The sequence below is a fragment of the Staurois parvus genome, unplaced genomic scaffold, assembly GCF_062004578.1.
Source record: "Staurois parvus isolate SC_StPar_1 unplaced genomic scaffold, SC_StPar_1.0 ptg003942l, whole genome shotgun sequence".
In the NCBI taxonomy this organism is placed as follows: domain Eukaryota; kingdom Metazoa; phylum Chordata; class Amphibia; order Anura; family Ranidae; genus Staurois; species Staurois parvus.
In genome coordinates, this window is record NW_028321737.1 from 10491 (window position 1) to 30000 (window position 19510).

At 41.0% G+C, this 19510-nt stretch overlaps 1 protein-coding gene across 1 annotated transcript in view; it reads left to right on the plus strand.

Annotated features, from left to right (window-relative positions):
• Positions 1–8847: 8847 nt before the first annotated feature.
• Positions 8848–19510, plus strand: part of LOC149427201 (E3 ubiquitin-protein ligase Rnf220-like) — a 14196-nt gene continuing 3533 nt past the window's right edge. Inside the window, exon 1 of the mRNA XM_089668196.1 lies at positions 8848–9043. Coding sequence (XP_089524322.1) covers positions 8957–9043 — 87 coding nt within the window. The 5' untranslated portion in view covers positions 8848–8956. The remainder of the gene's footprint in view (positions 9044–19510) is intronic.

Consider the following 19510-nt stretch of genomic DNA (forward strand, 5'->3'; position numbering starts at 1 on the left):
ACTGGAACGCATCAAAAACGTGTGAAAAATGCACCAGAACGCATAAAAAAGTGCCAAAAATGCACCAGGACGCATAAAAATGCACTGAAACACATCTAAACGCACAAAAAATGCACCAGAACGCACGTCCTTTCTTAAGAGGGGAAAATACATTGGAATGCATTATTAACGCACCGAAACACATATAAAAGTGACAAAAACGTACCGGAACGCATCAAAAATGCACCAAAAAATGCACCAGAAGGTGAAAAAAGAACAGAAGGGAAACAAATACAGCAGAAAACAAACAAATGCACCGGAATGCACGTCCTTCCTTAAGGTGAAGGGAAAAAGAGCGAGAAATACACCGGAATGCATCAAAAACGCACCGGAACGCACCGAAAATGTGTGAAATACATGCAGAAATGCATCCAGAAGGTTCTGCGTTTCTATGCTGCGAACCGCCCCGGAGCTGCAGATGCGATTGCTGCGGATCTCCTGCAACCTCTTTGCAGCCACTCCCAGGCTCCATGGACTCCAGCGACAGCCGCACAGCATTTCTGAGGGCGGGGTTTCCTGGCGGTGACAACAGTGGACCGTGTCTGTGTCATGCGTGCCGAAACTGCCGCATGGAGCCTCCAATAAAAGACAGGGTGACAACAACCGGGGTACAATTGGGAGGCGGGGCGAGGCGTTGTCACCCTGGAACAGACCCTCGTGGTAATATGATGGAGGGGGGGGGGCACAGGTGACAGGGTGACACCGCAGAACGATCGGCAGATAGGTGTCACCCTAGAACAGGCAGTGCCTGAGCCAGGCCCTCCATGGCGGGATCACCGGGGATGATACGGCTGAAGGTCACAATTACAGAATTCATCAACAAGAATGACTTTGTATCGAAAAGCCGAACTTTTCCCAGTTTTTGGAATTTTTGGGGAATATTTTGTCCTATAACTCTCAATATTTATGAAAAGCGGGGGGGAGGGGGGCGCTGCCCATATCAGCCAATCTGGTTTCAGCTTTTATCCTCTGGGATGATGAGATCACCTGATAGGTGGAGCTGTGTTCACATGACCAGATCTCTGGCGGGGGTGTGGTCATCTAGGCTCGGTTCACCATCTGTCATGCTGCGATTGATGCGCGTTTTGTGGCTTTGAACATGCGACTTGCGTTTTTATAAAGTTGCAACAAAGTTTTGCTTCCTATTAGCAAAATAAAAAAAAGTTGCATCAAAGTCCCGCCCACCCAAAGTCGCATCTAAGTCCCGCCCACCCAAAGTCGCATCTAAGTGTCGCCCACCCAAAGTTACATCAAAGTCCTACCCACCCAAAGTCGCATCTAAGTCCCGCCCACCCAAAGTCGCATCTAAGTGTCGCCCACCCAAAGTCGCATCAAAGTCCCACCCACCCAAAGTTGCATCAAAGTCCCGCCCACCCAAAGTTGCATCAAAGTCCCGCCCACCCAAAGTGTCATCAAAGTCCCGCCCACCCAAAGTCACATCAAAGTCCCGCCCACCCAAAGTCGCATCAAAGTCCCACCCACCCAAAGTTGCATCAAAGTCCCACCCACCGAAAGTTGCATCAAAGTCCCGCCCACCCAAAGTGTCATCAAAGTCCCGCCCACCCAAAGTGTCATCAAAGTCCCGCCCACTCAAAGTTGCATCAAAGTCCCGCCCAACCAAAGTTGCATCAAAGTCCCGCCCACCCAAAGTTGCAACAAAGTCCCGCCCACCCAAAGTTCCATCAAAGTCCCGCCCACCCAAAGTTGCATCAAAGTCGCTCCCACCCCTTCTGACCAGAAACGTGTCCTGCTACTCCACAGGTGGTCACAATGCAGCGGCTGGAAGCCCAGATCAGATGAAGGGGGCTTAGACTATGGATGGGAGGAGATACGTCCAGCTCCACCTCTCAACCCTCCATTCCTTTGGTGGTCCTCTGGCTTGGAGATCCCGGGGCGAAGAGTTCGTCAATTACTGGAAGGCGACTCCATCATATTTATTTATTTATTTGGACCTTTCTGATTATTGTGATATTTACTGCTGGGAACATCTATAATTGGATCTGTTGACAGGCCATCCTCATCCGTGGTTCCTCCAGAGGTGGCCAGAAGATCCATGAGCTGAAACTGACTGACCTCCTGCCTGATGGTGCCTGCAAAGGTCAAAGGTCCATGGCATTCTAATCACCACCAGTAGGGGGCATTCTACCCTCTAGCCACCAATGTAAGGGACATTCTTCCCACTGACCCCCAATGTAAGGGACATTCTTCTCACTGACCACCAATGTAAGGGACATTCTTCCCACGGATCACCAATGTAAGGGACATTCTTCCCACTGACCTCCAATGTAAGGGACATTCTTCCCACTGACCCCCAATGTAAGGGACATTCTTCCCACTGACCACCAATGTAAGGGACATTCTCATCACTGACCACCAATGTAAGGGACATTCTCATCACTGACCACCAATGTAAGGGACATTCTCATCACTGACCACCAATGTAAGGGACATTCTTCCCACTGACCCCCAATGTGAGGGACATTCTTCCCACTGACCCCCAATGTAAGGGACATTCTTCCCACTGACCCCCAATGTAAGGGAAATTCTTCCCACTGACCCCCAATGTAAGGGACATTCTTCCCACTGACCCCCAATGTAAGGGACATTCTTCCCACTGACCCCCAATGTAAGGGACATTCTTCCCACTGACCCCCAATGTAAGGGACATTCTTCCCACTGACCACCAATGTAAGGGACATTCTTCCCACTGACCCCCAATGTAAGGGACATTCTTCCCACTGACCCCCAATGTAAGGGACATTCTTCCCACTGACCCCCAATGTAAGGAACATTCTTCCCACTGACCCCCAATGTAAGGGACATCTTCCCACTGACCCCCCAATGTAAGGGACATTCTCCCCACTGATCACCAATGTAAGGGGCATTCTTCCCACTGACCACCAATGTAAGGTACATTCTCCCCACTGACCACCAATGTAAGGGACATTGTTCCCACTGACCACCAATGTAAGGGACATTCTTCCCACTGACCCCCAATGTAAGGGACATTCTTCCCACTGACCACCAATGTAAGGGACATTCTCCCCACTGACCACCAATGTAAGGGACATTCTTCCACTGACCTCCAATGTAAGGGACATTCTTCCCACTGACCCCCAATGTAAGGGACATTCTTCCCACTGACCACCAATGTAAGGGACATTCTTCCCACCGACCACCAATGTAAGGGACATTCTTCCCACCGACCCCCATTGTAAGGGACATTCTTCCCACTGACCCCCAATGTAAGGGACATTCTTCCCACCGACCCCCAATGTAAGGGGTATTCTTCCCACTGACCCCCAATGTAAGGGACATTCTTCCCACCGACCCCCAATGTAAGGGGTATTCTTCCCACTGACCCCCAATGTAAGGGACATTCTTCCCACTGACCCCCAATGTAAGGTACATTCTTCCCACTGACCCCCCAATGTAAGGGACATTCTTCCCACTGACCCCCAATGTAAGGGACATTCTTCCCACTGATCACCAATGCAAGGGACATTCTTCCCACCGACCCCCAATGTAAGGGACATTCTTCCCACTGACCACCAATGTAAGGGACATTCTTCCCACTGACCACCGATGTAAGGGACATTCTTCCCACTGACCACCAATGTAAGGGACGTTCTTCCCACTGACCACCAATGTAAGGGACATTCTTCCCACTGACCACCAATATTAGGGACATTCTTCCCACTGAACCCCAATGTAAGGGACATTCTTCCCACTGACCACCAATGTAAGGGACATTCTTCCCACTGACCCCCAATGTAAGGGACATTCTTCCCACTGACCCCCAATGTAAGGGACATTCTTCCCACTGACCCCCAATGTAAGGGACATTCTTCCCACTGACCCCCAATGTAAGGGACATTCTTCCCACTGACCCCCAATGTAAGGGACATTCTTCCACTGACCCCCAATGTAAGGGACATTCTTCCACTGACCTCCAATGTAAGGGACATTCTTCCCACTGACCCCCAATGTAAGGGACATTCTTCCCACTGACCCCCAGTGTAAGGGACATTCTTCCCACTGACCCCCAATATAAGGGACATTCTTCCCACTGATCACCAATGTAAGGGACATTCTTCTCACTGACCCCCAATGTAAGGGACATTCCTCCCACTGACCCCCAATGTAAGGGACATTCTTCCCACTGACCCCCAATGTAAGGGACATTCCTCCCACTGACCTCCAATGTAAGGGACATTCTTCCCACTGACCCCCAATGTAAGGGACATTCTTCCCACTGACCCCCAATGTAAGGGACATTCCTCCCACTGACCCCCAATGTAAGGGACATTCCTCCCACTGACCCCCAATGTAAGGGACATTCCTCCCACTGACCTCCAATGTAAGGGACATTCTTCCCACTGACACCAATGTAAGGGACATTCTTCCCACCGACCCCCAATGTAAGGGACATTCTTCCCACTGACACCAATGTAAGGGACATTCTTCCCACTGACCCCCAATGTAAGGGACATTCTTCCCACTGACCACCAATGTAAGGGACATTCTTCCCACTGACCCCCAATGTAAGGGACATTCTTCCCACTGACCCCCAATGTAAGGGACATTCTTCCCACTGACCCCCAATGTAAGGGACATTCTTCCCACTGACCCCCAATGTAAGGAGCATTCTTCCCACTGACACCCAATGTAAGGGACATTCTTCCCTCTGACCCCCAATGTAAGGGACATTCTTCCCACTGACACCCAATGTAAGGGACATTCTTCCCACTGACACCCAATGTAAGGAGCATTCTTCCCACTGACACCCAATGTAAGGGACATTCTTCCCACTGACACCCAATGTAAGGGACATTCTTCCCTCTGACCCCCAATGTAAGGGACATTCTTCCCTCTGACCCCCAATGTAAGGGACATTCTTCCCACTGACACCCAATGTAAGGAGCATTCTTCCCACTGACACCCAATGTAAGGGACATTCTTCCCACTGACCCCCATGTAAGGGACATTCTTCCCACTGACCCCCAATGTAAGGGACATTCCTCCCACTGACCCCCAATGTAAGGGACATTCTTCCCACTGACCCCCAATGTAAGGGACATTCTTCCCACTGATCACCAATGTAAGGGACATTCTTCCCACTGACACCAATGTAAGGGACATTCTTCCCACTGACACCAATGTAAGGGACATTCTTCCCACTGACCACCAATGTAAGGAACATTCTTCCCACTGACCCCCAATGTAAGGGACATTCTTCCCACTGACCACCAATGTAAGGGACATTCTTCCCACTGACCACCAATGTAAGGGACATTCTTCCCACTGACCTCCAATGTAAGGTGCATTCTTCCCACTGACCCCCAATGTAAAGTGCATTCTTCCCACTGACCACCAATGTAAGGTGCATTTTTCCCATTGGCCACCCAAGAACTGGTTTTTGAAGATGTTCCCTGAAACCTGAAAGCCATTTTAAGGATTCCTCTGGGGTCGAAAAGGCAGAGAAAGGCCGCTGTTGACTTTCCAGCATGCTGGTCATGCTCTACTCAAATTTCTTAACCAATAAAATGTCAGATTTTAATGACACCAGGACGGGTTGTCATTCCTCGGTTCCAATCGCATCACATTTCACTTTCGGGTGGACGTCGTTGCACCCCACCATCACATTACCTATCCGGATTCCATTTTTGAGATTCCTTACCCCTCCCCCACAAACCATTCCTCCCTCCAATGAAGGTCCCCCTTGGAACCCCAGATGTCCCCGGTTGGGGGGCGGGACGCCACTGTAACGCCATCACCAGTTTGGCCGACATTGGTGGTGGGAAATCTCAATCCTCGAAGGACCGCGCTCCAACGTGACTTCCGACCCCCGCGCGGTGTTTTTTTTTACAGAGGTGGCTTTATTTTGGGGGGGTCCCTTGTACAGAGGTAGCATTTTTTTGGGGGGGGTCCCTCGTACAGAGGTAGCATTTTTTTTTGGGGGGGGGGTGGTGGTCTCAAGGTCTCAGCCTTGCAGATATTGTTCCGGGGGGGGGGGTTCTGCGGCTTTGTAACGCCATCACCAGTTTGGCTGACATTGGTGGTGGGAAATCTCAATCCTCGAAGGACCGAAGAAGCCGCCATCGTGCGATACGACCTCCCCGACAGGAAATAAAACTCCAGTTCAGGGCGGAGTCAGCCTTCTAGCCAACCACAAACCAGAGACGACCCGGGGGGGGGGGGGACAAAAGAAATCGATCCAACCTCCAATTTATTTATTTATTCCTTTTATTTTTTTTTTAGCAGGTTGTGGGGCGCACCAACGTGACTCTCCGACCCCCAGTGCGCCGGGTTTTTTTGGGTCATTCTTGTCATTGATTTTTTTGGGGGTCAATTTTGTCACTGGGAGGTGTCATTGTTTTTTTTGGGGGGGGGGTCATTTTTGTCATTGGGAAGTGTCATTGTTTTGGGTCATTTTTGTCATTGGGAGGTGTCATTTTTTATGGGGGGCCATTTTGTCATTGGGAGGTGTCATTTTCTTTTGGGGGGGGTCATTTTTGTCATTGGGAGGTGTCATTTTTTTTTGGGGGGGGGGTCTATTTTGTCATTGAGAGGTGTCATTTTTTTGAGGGGGGGTCATTTTTGTCGTTGGAGGTGTCATTTTTTGGGGGGGTCATTTTTGTCATTGGGAGGTGTCATTTTTCTTTTTTTAGGTCATTTTTGTCATTGGGAGGTGTCATTTTTTGGGGTCATTTTTGTCATTGTGAGGTGTCATTTTTTTTTGGTCATTTTTGTCATTGGGAGGTGTCATTTTTTTGTGGGGGGGTCATTTTTGTCATTGAGAGGTGTCATTTTTCTTTTTTTGGGTAATTTTTGTCATTGGGAGGTGTCATTTTTTGTCATTGGGAGGTGTCATTTTTTTTTGGGGGGGGGTCATTTTTGTCATAGAGAGGTGTCATTTTTTTTGAGGGGGGGGTCATTTTTGTCGTTGTGAGGTGTCATTTTTTTGGGGGGGTCATTTTTGTCATTGGGAGGTGTCATTTTTTTGGGGGGGTCATTTTTGTCATTGAGAGGTGGCATTTTTTTTGGGGGGGGGTTGGTGGTCTTGAGGTCTCAGCCTTGACCTGCAGATATTGATTCCAGGGGACTCCGGTGATGAGGTTCCCAGTAGGATGAGGTGCCCCCAATCTTGGGGGGGGGTTGGTGGTCTCGAGGTCTCAGCCTTGACTTGCAGATATTTGATTCAAGTGGGTGGGGGGGTTCTGCGGCTTTATAACGCTTTATTTGTAGCAGGTGGCGGGGCGCACCAACGTGACTCTCCGACCCCCGTGCGCCGTTTTTTTTTTGGGTCCCTCTGTACAGAGGTGGCATATTGTTTTTTTTTTGGGGCGGGGGTGGTGGTCTCGAGGTCTCCGCCTTTTTTTTGGGCTATTTTTGTCATTGTTTTTTTGGGGGGTCATTTTGTCACTGGGAGGTGTCATTGTTTTTTTTTTGGGGGGGGGGGTCATTTTTGTCATTGGGAGGTGTCATTTGTTTTAGGTCATTTTTGTCATTGGGAGGTGTCATTTTTATGGGGGGCTATTTTTGTCATTGGGAGGTGTCATTTTTTGGGGGGGGTCATTTTTGTCATTGGGAGGTGTCATTTTTCTTTTTTAGGTCATTTTTGTCATTGGGAGGTGTCATTTTTTTGGGGGGGGTCATTTTTGTTATTGGGAGGTGTCTTTTTTTTGGGGGGGTCATTTTTTGGGGGGGTCATTTTTGTCATTGAGAGGTGTAATTTTTTTGGGGGGGGGGGTCATTTTTGTCGTTGGGAGGTGTCATTTTTTTGGGGGGTCATTTTTGTCATTGGGAGGTGTCATTTATTTGGGGGGTCATTTTTGTCATTGAGAGGTGGCATTTTTTGGGGGGGGGGTTGGTGGTCTCAAGGTCTCAGCCTTGACCTGCAGATATTGTTTCAGGTGGGGGGGGTTCGGCGGCTTTATTTGTAGCAGGTTGCGGGCGCACCAACATGACTCTCCGACCCCCGTACGCCGTTTTTTTTTTTGGGTCCCTCTGTACAGAGGTGGCATATTTCTTTTTTTTGGGGGGGGGTTGGTGGTCTCGAGGTCTCAGCCTTGACCTGCAGATATTGATTCCGGGGGACTCCGGTGATGGGGTTCCCGGTAGGATGAGGTGCCCCCGATCTTGGCGGGGGGGTTGGTGGTCTCGAGGTCTCAGCCTTGACCTGCAAATATTGATTCCGGGGGACTCCGGTGATGGGGTTCCCGGTAGGATGAGGTGCCGCCGATCTTGGGGGGGGGGTTTGGTGGTCTTGAGGTCTCAGCCTTGACCTGCAGATATTGTTTCAGGTGGGTGGGGGGGTTCTGCGGCTTTATAACGGTTTATTTTTAGCAGGTTGCGGGGCGCACCAACGTGACTCTCCGACCCCCGTGCGCCGTTTTTTTTTTTGGGCCCCTCTGTACAGAGGTGGCATATTTTTTTTTTTTTTGGGGGGGGGGGGGGTTGGTGGTCTCGAGGTCTCAGCCTTGACCTGCAGATATTGATTCCGGGGGACTCCGGTGATGGGGTTCCCGGTAGGATGAGGTGCCCCCGATCTTGGGGGGGGGGGGTTGGTGGTCTCAAGGTCTCAGCCTTGACCTGCAGATATTGATTCTGGGGGACTCCGGTGATGGGGTTCCCGGTAGGATGAGACGCCCCCCGATCTTGGGGGATGGGGTCGCCCCCCAACAAGGGGAGCAGCAGCTTGGAGGGTCCTGCGTAGGACAGCCCTGTGTGTCCCCTTCATCTGCCATCCTCCTATTGTAGCCTAATGTATGCAGAGCGGTGGAAGGCAGAGCGAGTTGTGCTGCGCGGAGCCCTCTGTGTGTGTGTGAGGGCGCTGCACAGAGAGGAGGCAGTGCTGCTCCAGTCACTCAGCTCAGTGCATGTGCCTCTCACACTCTCCCAGCCTCTCCTGCACATGCAAACCAAAGCAGGCAGGGACGGCCAGCCTGGGATCAGCAGCTGCAAGCCGGGAGCCCTCTCCTCCTCTCCAGCTTCATACAGGGTGAGTACCGGGGGGCCACAGGGCTCCAGGAGGGAGGGAAAAGGGGGGACCCTCTGCCAGGAACTAAAGGGGGACACTCAGACAATTTCCTGGGGGGGTCACCGCCGGCCCCCCTTCCAGACTAACGCAGGGCTCCCTGGGAGCAGCAAAAAGACGGGCAAAGTGCAACTTTTTTTTTAATCTGCGGCAACTTTAAAGGCAAGCGGCTGTGAGATTGGCACAAAGATGACCCTGAGCGGTGGGGGGGGCGTCCGGTGGGGGCACCAGGTACTTCGTCTCTTGGCAGCAGAGCTGGCTCTCTAAATTCCTTCAAAAACCTGACGAAACGCGGAAATGCTATTTTGTTTCTTTTTGTTTTTTTTTTTTCTTGTATTTGTTTTTTTTTTTTAGTCATTGTTTCGTTCCAGACATTTGTATTTCGTTTCAACCGGAAACTTTTTTTTTTTCGTTGTTGCACAATTTTTTTTACAAAATTTCCATTTTTCAAATTTGTGACATTTTGTTTTATTTCAATTTTTTTTTTAATTGTTAGTGACGACTTGACTACCCCCCCCCCATCACAGGTTTGTTGTCAGTTATAGATAAAGGTCACCCAAGATTGGGTGGCCCTTGGCTGGGCTCGGAGCCCAGAGGTTTTACCGGCCCCGGGTTCGATTTTTTTTTTTTTTTATTGCAGAATTGTGGCACATTTTTTTTTTAATTTTTTATATAATTTTATGCAGAATTGTGTCACTTTTTTTTTTTTTTTTGCAGAATTGTGGCACATTTTTTTTTTATGCAGAATTGTAGCACATTTTTTTTTAAAATTTTTTTTATGCAGAATTGTGGCACATTTTTTTTTTTTTGCTGCTCCGTCTTCCTTCCTGACAGTCCTGTGGAGATGAGGGGACTCAGCAGGACCTTCTTGGATTGTTGTAGACTTTTAAAAATAAAATAGAAGAGGGAAGTGTGAGGATTGGGAAAGAAATTCCTCACCTTGTGATCTCGGCACATTAACAAAACATCTGTGTGGCCACAATGAAATAATTAGGAGAAGCCACAGAGCTCGTTCTGCCACACAGGAAAACGCTTATGTCAAGTAATTATTGTCATAAATTTGCAGGGTCCGGCTCCTTGGAGCTTTGACCGGGGTGCCGGTGGCAGAGGCTGTCTTTGGGGGGGAGGTGGGGGGGGGGTGGTAAAATCATAAAATCAGGGTTTTTTTGAGGGGAACAAATGACAAGTATCCCTGTAAGTCAACCCTTTTTATTTGCCATTGATAAATGGGTCGTTATCACAGCTGATGGAATGGCCCTGGGACATGTCTGGGAAGCACAGATTTTTTTTTTAATTTTGCCAATCTGACATAATTTTTAAATGCGAACAATTTTTAACCGTGACATTAAGGAAAACTGTTTGTACTCCAATTTATTGCCCCATAGAACAGGCAGAGTCCCCCAGTGTGTCATTGGACAGGAATTTTGCAATGAATAGGACGGGGGGGGGGGGGGGGGTAGCTGTCCTTAAAATAATCACAATGTAACATAAAACATGAGTGGGTGGAGGAAACATTTATCCAAAAAAAAAAAAAGAAAATTTTTGTATGATGTGCGAGATTTCTACAGGCGTCACCTGTTTACCCCTCGATGGATTCCAAAATTTAACTGTCTTTGTTGTAATATTTTAGTCTTTCCATGTCTCCCGGGTCTGGCAGGTTAAAGGTATTTCTTAGAACACAGGTGGCTTTATTTTTGTTTTGTTTTTTAATTTTTGTTTCTTTTTCTTTTTTTCTGCTTTAACGAACGACATGTGCAGCGTAGGAAGGTCCATCCATCATGGTCTTGTTGGCGGGATTTGTGGTACATTGCCTGGGTGTCAGTCTTCAAATTTGGCTTCTATATCACAGATGATTTACATCGATGTTGTGATGTCAACCAAACCAACCGGCCTGATTTCAATTGCTGGGGGTTTTTTATAAAAAAAAAAAAAATTAAACCGATTTTGAAAAATCACAGAATCCCGTTAAAAAGGTGTTTTATCTCCACGGTGTTAAATTCTAAAATAGTCATTTGTAGCAAACAGAGATTTTTGACACCTGCCAGAACTATTTATATATATATATATGTGTGTGTGTGTATATATATATATATATATATATATATATATATGTGTATATATATATATATATATATTATATATATATATATATATAAAAATAATATAATAACGTTCTCTCTCTCTCTCTCTCTCTCTATATATATATGTATATACATATATAATAGCTACAATATATATATTATAATAATGCTTTCTCCCTCTCTCTCTCTATATACGTATATATATTATATATATATATACATATATTATAAATTAGCTATATATATATATATATATATTATATATATATATGTATTTATGTTATATATATATATATATATATATATATATATATATATATTACACACACACAAGACCTATGTACATAGACATATGTACATACAGACAACCAGACCAGACAATATAAAAATATATATATATATATTTTAGATTACATGTATATATATATTTTTATATTTTTCTATGTTATTTTTTTTTTTTTACATATATTATATGTTATAAAAAAAAAAAAGATAACCTTTGTGCCCTTAATTGTATTATTTAGCGTCCTAGAAATGTATATATATATATATATATATATATATATATATTATAAATATATAAATCTGTTTTACTCTCTGTCTGATAGATAGATAGATAGATAGATAGATAGATAGATAGATAGATAGATAGATAGATAGATAGATAGATAGATAGATAGATAGATAGATGGATGGATGGATGGATGGATGGATGGATAGATGGATGGATGGATAGATAGATGGATGGATAGTCATGCTTGCAAAGTGTCTTCAACTATCAAAGTCAAAAACATTTTAAAATAGTACAATTTTATTTATTTTTTTTAAATGTATTGAATTTATAAATCTTACAATTGTTTCTTTTTTAATTCTCCCTGTTATCCTTTAGCGAATAATAATTGTCAAACTAGAGCCCTTAAGTTTTCTACCAACGTGTGACATTTAAATGCATTTAGAAAACAAAATGCTTAAATTAAGACCTGATGCAATTTAATTGGATTTTATGTTAGTTAAGGCAATTTTACAGGGTCCTCCAAGGAACTGACTTTTCTTGTAAGCTTTCTTTCAAGTGTAGACAATGTGTTGATTCATTTTCCGAGCCTTTGCATATAATTATAAGACCACAGACATGCAACCTGTTGTGTATAAGTGCTCTATCAATTTTTATAAAAAAACCCCGTTTAAAATTCACTGGCATCGAATCAATTGCAGAAAGTCTTTAAAACAGAATATTTTTTTTTTCTTTCTTTTTTTTATACATTTTTGCAAACCGATTTCTGGAGCTGGGCGTAGTTTTATAGCAAGCCTTTGATTTCACGACCAAAGCAGGTTTGGAATCAGACAGAAGATGGGTTTTAAAAATATTTTAGCAGATTTTACTTTTTACAAAAAGAAAAGAACGAAAAAAGAAAAGAATAAAAAACCCCCGTTAACATTTAATATCAAAGTAATATTTTTATTTCTGTTAATATGTTTTTGTTTCTTGTTTCGTTTTGAATTTCACCCCTGCGTTCTTTTGAATGTTTTTCCTATTGATGACATGAATTTTTGCATGCAAAGTTTCGAATTTAAGGCAAATAAGTTTCATGCAGTTTTTTATCAAATTTAAGGCAAATTATTATTATTATTATTATACAGGATTTATATGGCGCCAACAGTTTGCTCAGCGCTTTACAATATAATTTCATGCAATTTTATTATCAAATTTAAGGCAAACAAGTTTCATGCAATTTTCTATCAAATTTAAGGCAAATTATTATTATTATTATACAGGATTTATGGCACCAACAGTTTGCTCAGCGCTTTACAATATAGTTTCATGCAATTTTATTATCAAATTTAAGGCAAATAAATTTCATGCAAATTTTCTTAAAAAATGGGTGCATATTTTTTAAGCGCCTTATGTGCTTTGGGAATTTTTGCGAAGTATTCGTTCATTTTTTAATTTCTTTTTTTATGCCACTGAAAAATTTTGTTTTACAACTTTTATATTGTTCAGATAAAAAAAAACAAAAAAAAAAACCCAATGCTGTTTATTGAGGTTTGATTTATCTTTTTTTTTTTTTATATATATATATATATATTAACGGCAAACGTGACAGTGGAATCTTGTTAGCGTGATATTTGAAATTCTGCGTCAGGTCTGACTTTATTTATTTTTTTAATTTTTTAGTTTTTTTTAAACGTGAAATCTTGCATAGTTCATTGTGAAAAGACCTCGGTGCTATCGCTTTGGAGTTTGTCTCCTGCTGTGGAAAAGTATTCGATGATTTATTTGGCTGCTTGTTCGATTGCTGTCTGCTGCTTCTCTTCTCCTGCTTTCAACACGGATGTCAGCTCTTATTACTCGATATTGATCCCTTTGCAAAGTGAGAAGTGAACTAAAATTAATGTCAATCCCGCTGGCCGGATCAATAGCCGGAGTTATTTTAATCTGGATTTGCACGGGGTGTTAAATTAAAAAAATCAGCATACTCGCAGGATCATCTGCGTCGGGTCGTTGGACCGCCGGCCGGCTGGCTGGTGTCGTTCGAGTTATTCGATGTTCCGTTCGCTGTGATTATCCGGCAATCCATATTTTTTAATTAGAAGCTTCTGTTAGTTTTCTTGTTTAGGGTCCCGGTATTTAAGGAGATGACATCCTGACATTGCCAGTGCATTAACTATAGATTTCCATACGGTCTGCGGTTTGCCAAGGCTAGCATCCTCTCAATCTTCTGAGGGCTGCAGCATATTACAGAGGAGAAGACACGGCGCGGTGGAGGGGCTCGTGAACATCGCAAGTGCCTGTTAATTCGTCCTCGCCTTTTGTGATGCTGCTCTTTTGATTTTTTTTTTTTTTTTTTGGTCGAAGGGATCTACTGTGTGAAATCTCACCGGGGGCCCCTTTCAGACGCCAGAAGGAGCCACGTCACGGCGGCGCGGTGGCACGACCCGGGCAAAAGCGCTTACACTTCCTTCTTTTCATATACATATTCACACTGCTTGGATGGCTGGCTCTACAAATGTGTATATATATATATATTTATTTATTTGTTTTACTCCCGATGGGTATATTGTTCATTTTCATATACGTATTCCCACTGCTTGGATGGCTGGCTCTACAAAAAAAAATAATAACAAAAAAATATATATATATATATGTATGGTTGGATGGCTGGCGCTACAGAAAAAAATAACAAAAAAAAACTATATATATATATATATGTATATATATATATATTTGTTTTGCTTTCGATAGGTAAATTACTAATTTTCATATACATATTCCCACTGGCTGGATGGCTGGCTCTACAAAAAAAAAAAAAAAAAATATATATATATATATATATATATATATATTGTGTTTTACCACCAATGGGTTAATTGTTCATTTTCATATACATATTCCCACTGGTTAGATGGCTGGCTCTACAAAAAAAAAATAAAATTTTTTTATATATATATATATATATATATATATATATATAATTTTGTTTTTGTTTTATCAGCATTCATTTTCATATACATATTCCCACTGATTGGATGGCTGGCTCTATAAATATATATATATATATATATATTTATTTATTTTTTTTTTACCACCAATGGGTTAATTGTTCATTTTCATATACATATTCCCACTGGTTGGATGGCTGGCTCTACAAAAAAAATTATATATATATATATATATATATATATATATATATATTTCTATTTCTTTTTATTTTTTTTTAGTATTTTTTTTTTTTTAATTATTATTTATTTACCACCAATGGGTTAATTGTTCATTTTCATATACATATTCCCACTGGTTGGGCTGGCTCTGCAAAAAATAATATATATATATTTTTTTTTTTTACTCCCAATGGGTAAATTGCTCATTTTCATATAGGGAATCACCGGGGGGGGGGGGGGGGGGCAGATAACTTGCAATAATATGCAGTTAGGCCGTGATATAGAGAAAAAACAAAGAATGCAAATATGTATTTCATGTCGTATATTTTATTTTAATATTTTTTTTATTATTGAAAATTAAAAATACGATCCAGAGATAAGCATCTTATATCCAGAAGGACATTTGGAAGTTGCATTTAGGATACAATACATAGAAAGGCATCGTACATCCGGAAGAACATTAAGATACAATCCAAAAATAAACATCGTACATCCAGAAGAACATTGCGTCATATTTGACATACAGTCCAAAAATTAGCATTGTACATCCAGAAGAACATTAAGTTACATCTGAGATACAATCTATAGAAAGGCATCGTACATCTGGAAGAACGTTACGTTTTATTTCTGATACAATCCAAAAATTTGCATCATACATCCAGAATAACATTACATTTTATTTCAGATACAATCCATAGAAAGGCATCGTACATCCAGAAGAACATTACGTTACATTTAGGATACAGTCCATAGAAAGACATTGTACATCCAGAAGAACATTACGTTTTATTTCAGATGCAATCCAAAGATAAACATCGTACATCCAGAAGAACATTAAGTTACATTTAGGATACAGTCCATAGAAAGACATTGTACATCCAGAAGAGCATTAAGTCATATTTAAGATACAATCCAAAGATAAACATCGTACATCCAGAAGAACATTAAGAAGTTGCATTTAAGATACGATCCAATGATAATCCTCCTACATCCCGAACATGAAGAAGTAACATTGTCCATAATAGAGGTTGATAATCGTCCAAATGTCGTGTGACATCATCATTTATCAATCAGTAATGACAAAACTTCTGATGAGCACAACACCAACCATAAAAATGTTGCAAAGACCCAACAAATGTTAACCAAGTATTGTAGATATTAAATAATTCTGCCCCCCCCCCCCCTTGGGTTTCCATTGACAGACATACAACATATTTTTTTTTTGTTTTCTTTTTAATATCAATCAAATGCAAAATATCCAGAGGCTTTAACCAGCAAGGAAACTTTATTATTATTATTATTATTGTTATTATACAGGATTTATATATTATTATTATTGTTATTATACAGGATTTATATATTATTATTATTATTATACAGGATTTATATATTATTATTATTATACAGGATTTATATATTATTATTATTGTTATTATACAGGATTTATATATTATTATTATACAGGATTTATGGCGCCAACAGTTTGCTCAGCGCTTTACAATATAACGGGAGACAATACAGCAACAATACAGATCCATACAAGAGGGATAGGAGGGCCCTGATCCTGGGAGCTTACAATCTAAGAGACTTATTTGCAAAAGAGAAAAAAAAGCTTTAAAACTGGTAACTGATAGCCGGTAAAGGAAGACGCCAACGGGCGCTGCAAGCCACTTAGCTGTGTGCTTAATATACACGACGTGGAAAGCTGCAATACGCAACGCGTCTGTATATTATCCGGTGTGTCCTGAACCTGCTCCGCACTGTAAAAGTTGTCTGGAAAAAACGCCTCTCGGGAGAAAAAAAAATGACATTTAAATAATAATAAAAAAAATTAAAATAAAAAAATATATATATAAATATATATCTTTATATATATGTGTGTGTATATATATGTACCAGGGGTGGACTGACCATTTGCAAACTCGGGCACTGCCTGAGGGCCCGGGGTCAGTAGGGGGCTCCATGAGATGCCCCTGGTACCTTTTTCATAGGCTTTTTTGAGTTTGGGCAAGGACACAGGGGCCCCATGATCCCCTATTGCCCAGGGGCCCCATGAGTTGTCAGTCCACCCCTGATATGTACTAATTTATATTTATATATATATATATATATATATATATATATATAGACAAGACCTATGTACATAGGCATATGTACGTACAGACAACCAGACCAGACAATATAAAAAAAAAAAAAAAATATATATATATATATATATTAAAAAAAAAAAGTAATAATAAAAATATATATATATATATATATATTAAGTATTTATTAATATTTATACATATACTGTATAGGCAAGACCTATGTACATAGACATATGTACATACAGACAACCAGACCAGACAATATAAAAAAAAATATATATATATATATATATATATTAAAAAAAAAAAAGTAATAATAAAAATATATATATATATATATATATATAAGTATTTATTAATATTTATACATATACTGTATAGGCAAGACCTATGTACATAGACATATGTACATACAGACAACCGGACCGGTCAATATTAAAAAAATAAATAAATATATATATATATATATATATATATTATGTATTTATTTATATTTATATAGGCAAGACATAAACATATGTACATACAGACAACCAGACCAGACGATATATATATATATATATATATATATGTATTTATTTATATATATATATAGACAAGACCTATGTACATACAGACAACCAGACGCATAATAAATAAATAATAATAAATAAAAAAATGTAAATAAATATATATATATATATATATATATATATATATAGGCAAGACCTATGTACATAGACATATGTACATACAGACAACCGGACCAGTCAATATTAAAAAAATAAATATATATATATATATTATGTATTTATTTATATTTATATAGGCAAGACATAAACATATGTACATACAGACAACCAGACCAGACGATATATATATATATATATATATATATATATATATATATATGTATTTATTTATATATATATATATATAGACAAGACCTATGTACATAGACATATGTACATACAGACAACCAGACGCATAATAAATAAATAATAATAAATAAAAAAATGTAAATAAATATATATATATATATATATATATATATAGGCAAGACCTATGTACATAGACATATGTACATACAGACAACCGGACCAGTCAATATTGAAAAAAAAAAATATATATATATATATATATATTTTATGTATTTATATGTACATACAGACAACCAGACGCATAATAAATAAATAATAATAAATAAAAAAATGTAAATATATATATATATATAGGCAAGACCTGTGTACATAGACGACATATGTACGTACAGACAACCAGACGCAGTTTAAAGCGCGGTTTGAAGACGGTAGACACTGCTCCTACTAGGTGGAGGTCAATGTGACACCGAGCGTGCCGTAGACCGGTCACTGACACCCCACGAGGGCTCAGGACCAGCCAAACAAAACTCTTCTTGCAGATAAAAGCGTTTCCTCCTCCTGGGAAAGGCGCAGGGAAGACGTTTTCCGTCCAGGTGGAACCTGAATGACATTTTCTAACAACCTGTTGCTAACAGGACCTTTCTCTTTCTTGTTGTTGTTTGGCAAAGCCGGGGGAACACACAGCCAAACAATGGCCCGCGTGGGTCATAAAATAATCAGGAATAAATTACTTTGTATTTAAGTCTTTCTGCTTTATTATGTTCCAGTTTTACCAGCTCCGACTTTCTCTGCTCCGTCCGGCTTCCCTGCGCAGGAACCCTTTCATCTTCGCTATTAAAACCGGTGCTCTTTGATTTAAAAGAAAGGCAGTGCCGCTTTATATGATAAAGTTTAAAAAAAAAAAAAAAAGAGATGTTTTTATGAGTCTCCGAAGGGGAGAAAAGCAATATGTTTCGGCGAGGTGTTTCTTAGGCTCGCTGTGTTTTTCTCTGGTTTGCTTACTTGACATCTTGCTAATGTTTCCCCCCCCCCCCCCCCCCCCCGAGAGAAGTCGCTGTTTTCTTGGCTACATAAAGCCCTTGTTGGCTGATGGGTGTCAAGAGGCCTGAGCTCATTATTATACTGAGGCGTCACTTTCCTGACCCCCCCCCCCCACTCCCAACACCCGACTGTAGAGCTGCTAAATCCAGGTCTGAATCTAGCAAATTCCTACCCCAATTCTTACCTTAATTTTCTTGTATTTTTCTCTACATTTTCTAATTTGTAACCCCACTTCATGCCTTAATTTTCATCTAATTTTTCCCTAAATTTCCTAATTTTTAACCCCAATTCTTACCTTAATTTTGTCCCCTAAATTTCCTAATTTTAAGCCCCGTTCTTACCTTAATTTTCACTTAATTTTTCCCCTAAATGTCCTAATATGTAACCCCTGTTCTTACCTTAGTTTTCACTTAATTTTTCCCCTAAATGGCCTCATTTTAACCCCAGTTCTTACCTTAACGTTGTCCTCTAAATTTCCTAATTTTAACCCCAGTTTTTACCTTAATTTTCACTTAATTTATCCCCTAAATGTCCTAATTTCTAACCCCTGTTCTTACCTTAGTTTTCACTTAATTTTTCCCCTAAATTGCCTAATTTTTAACCCCAGTTCTGACCTTAACGTTGTCCCCTAAATTTCCTAATTTTAACCCCAGTTCTTACCTTAGTTTTCACTTAATTTTCCCCTTAAATTTTCTAATTTTA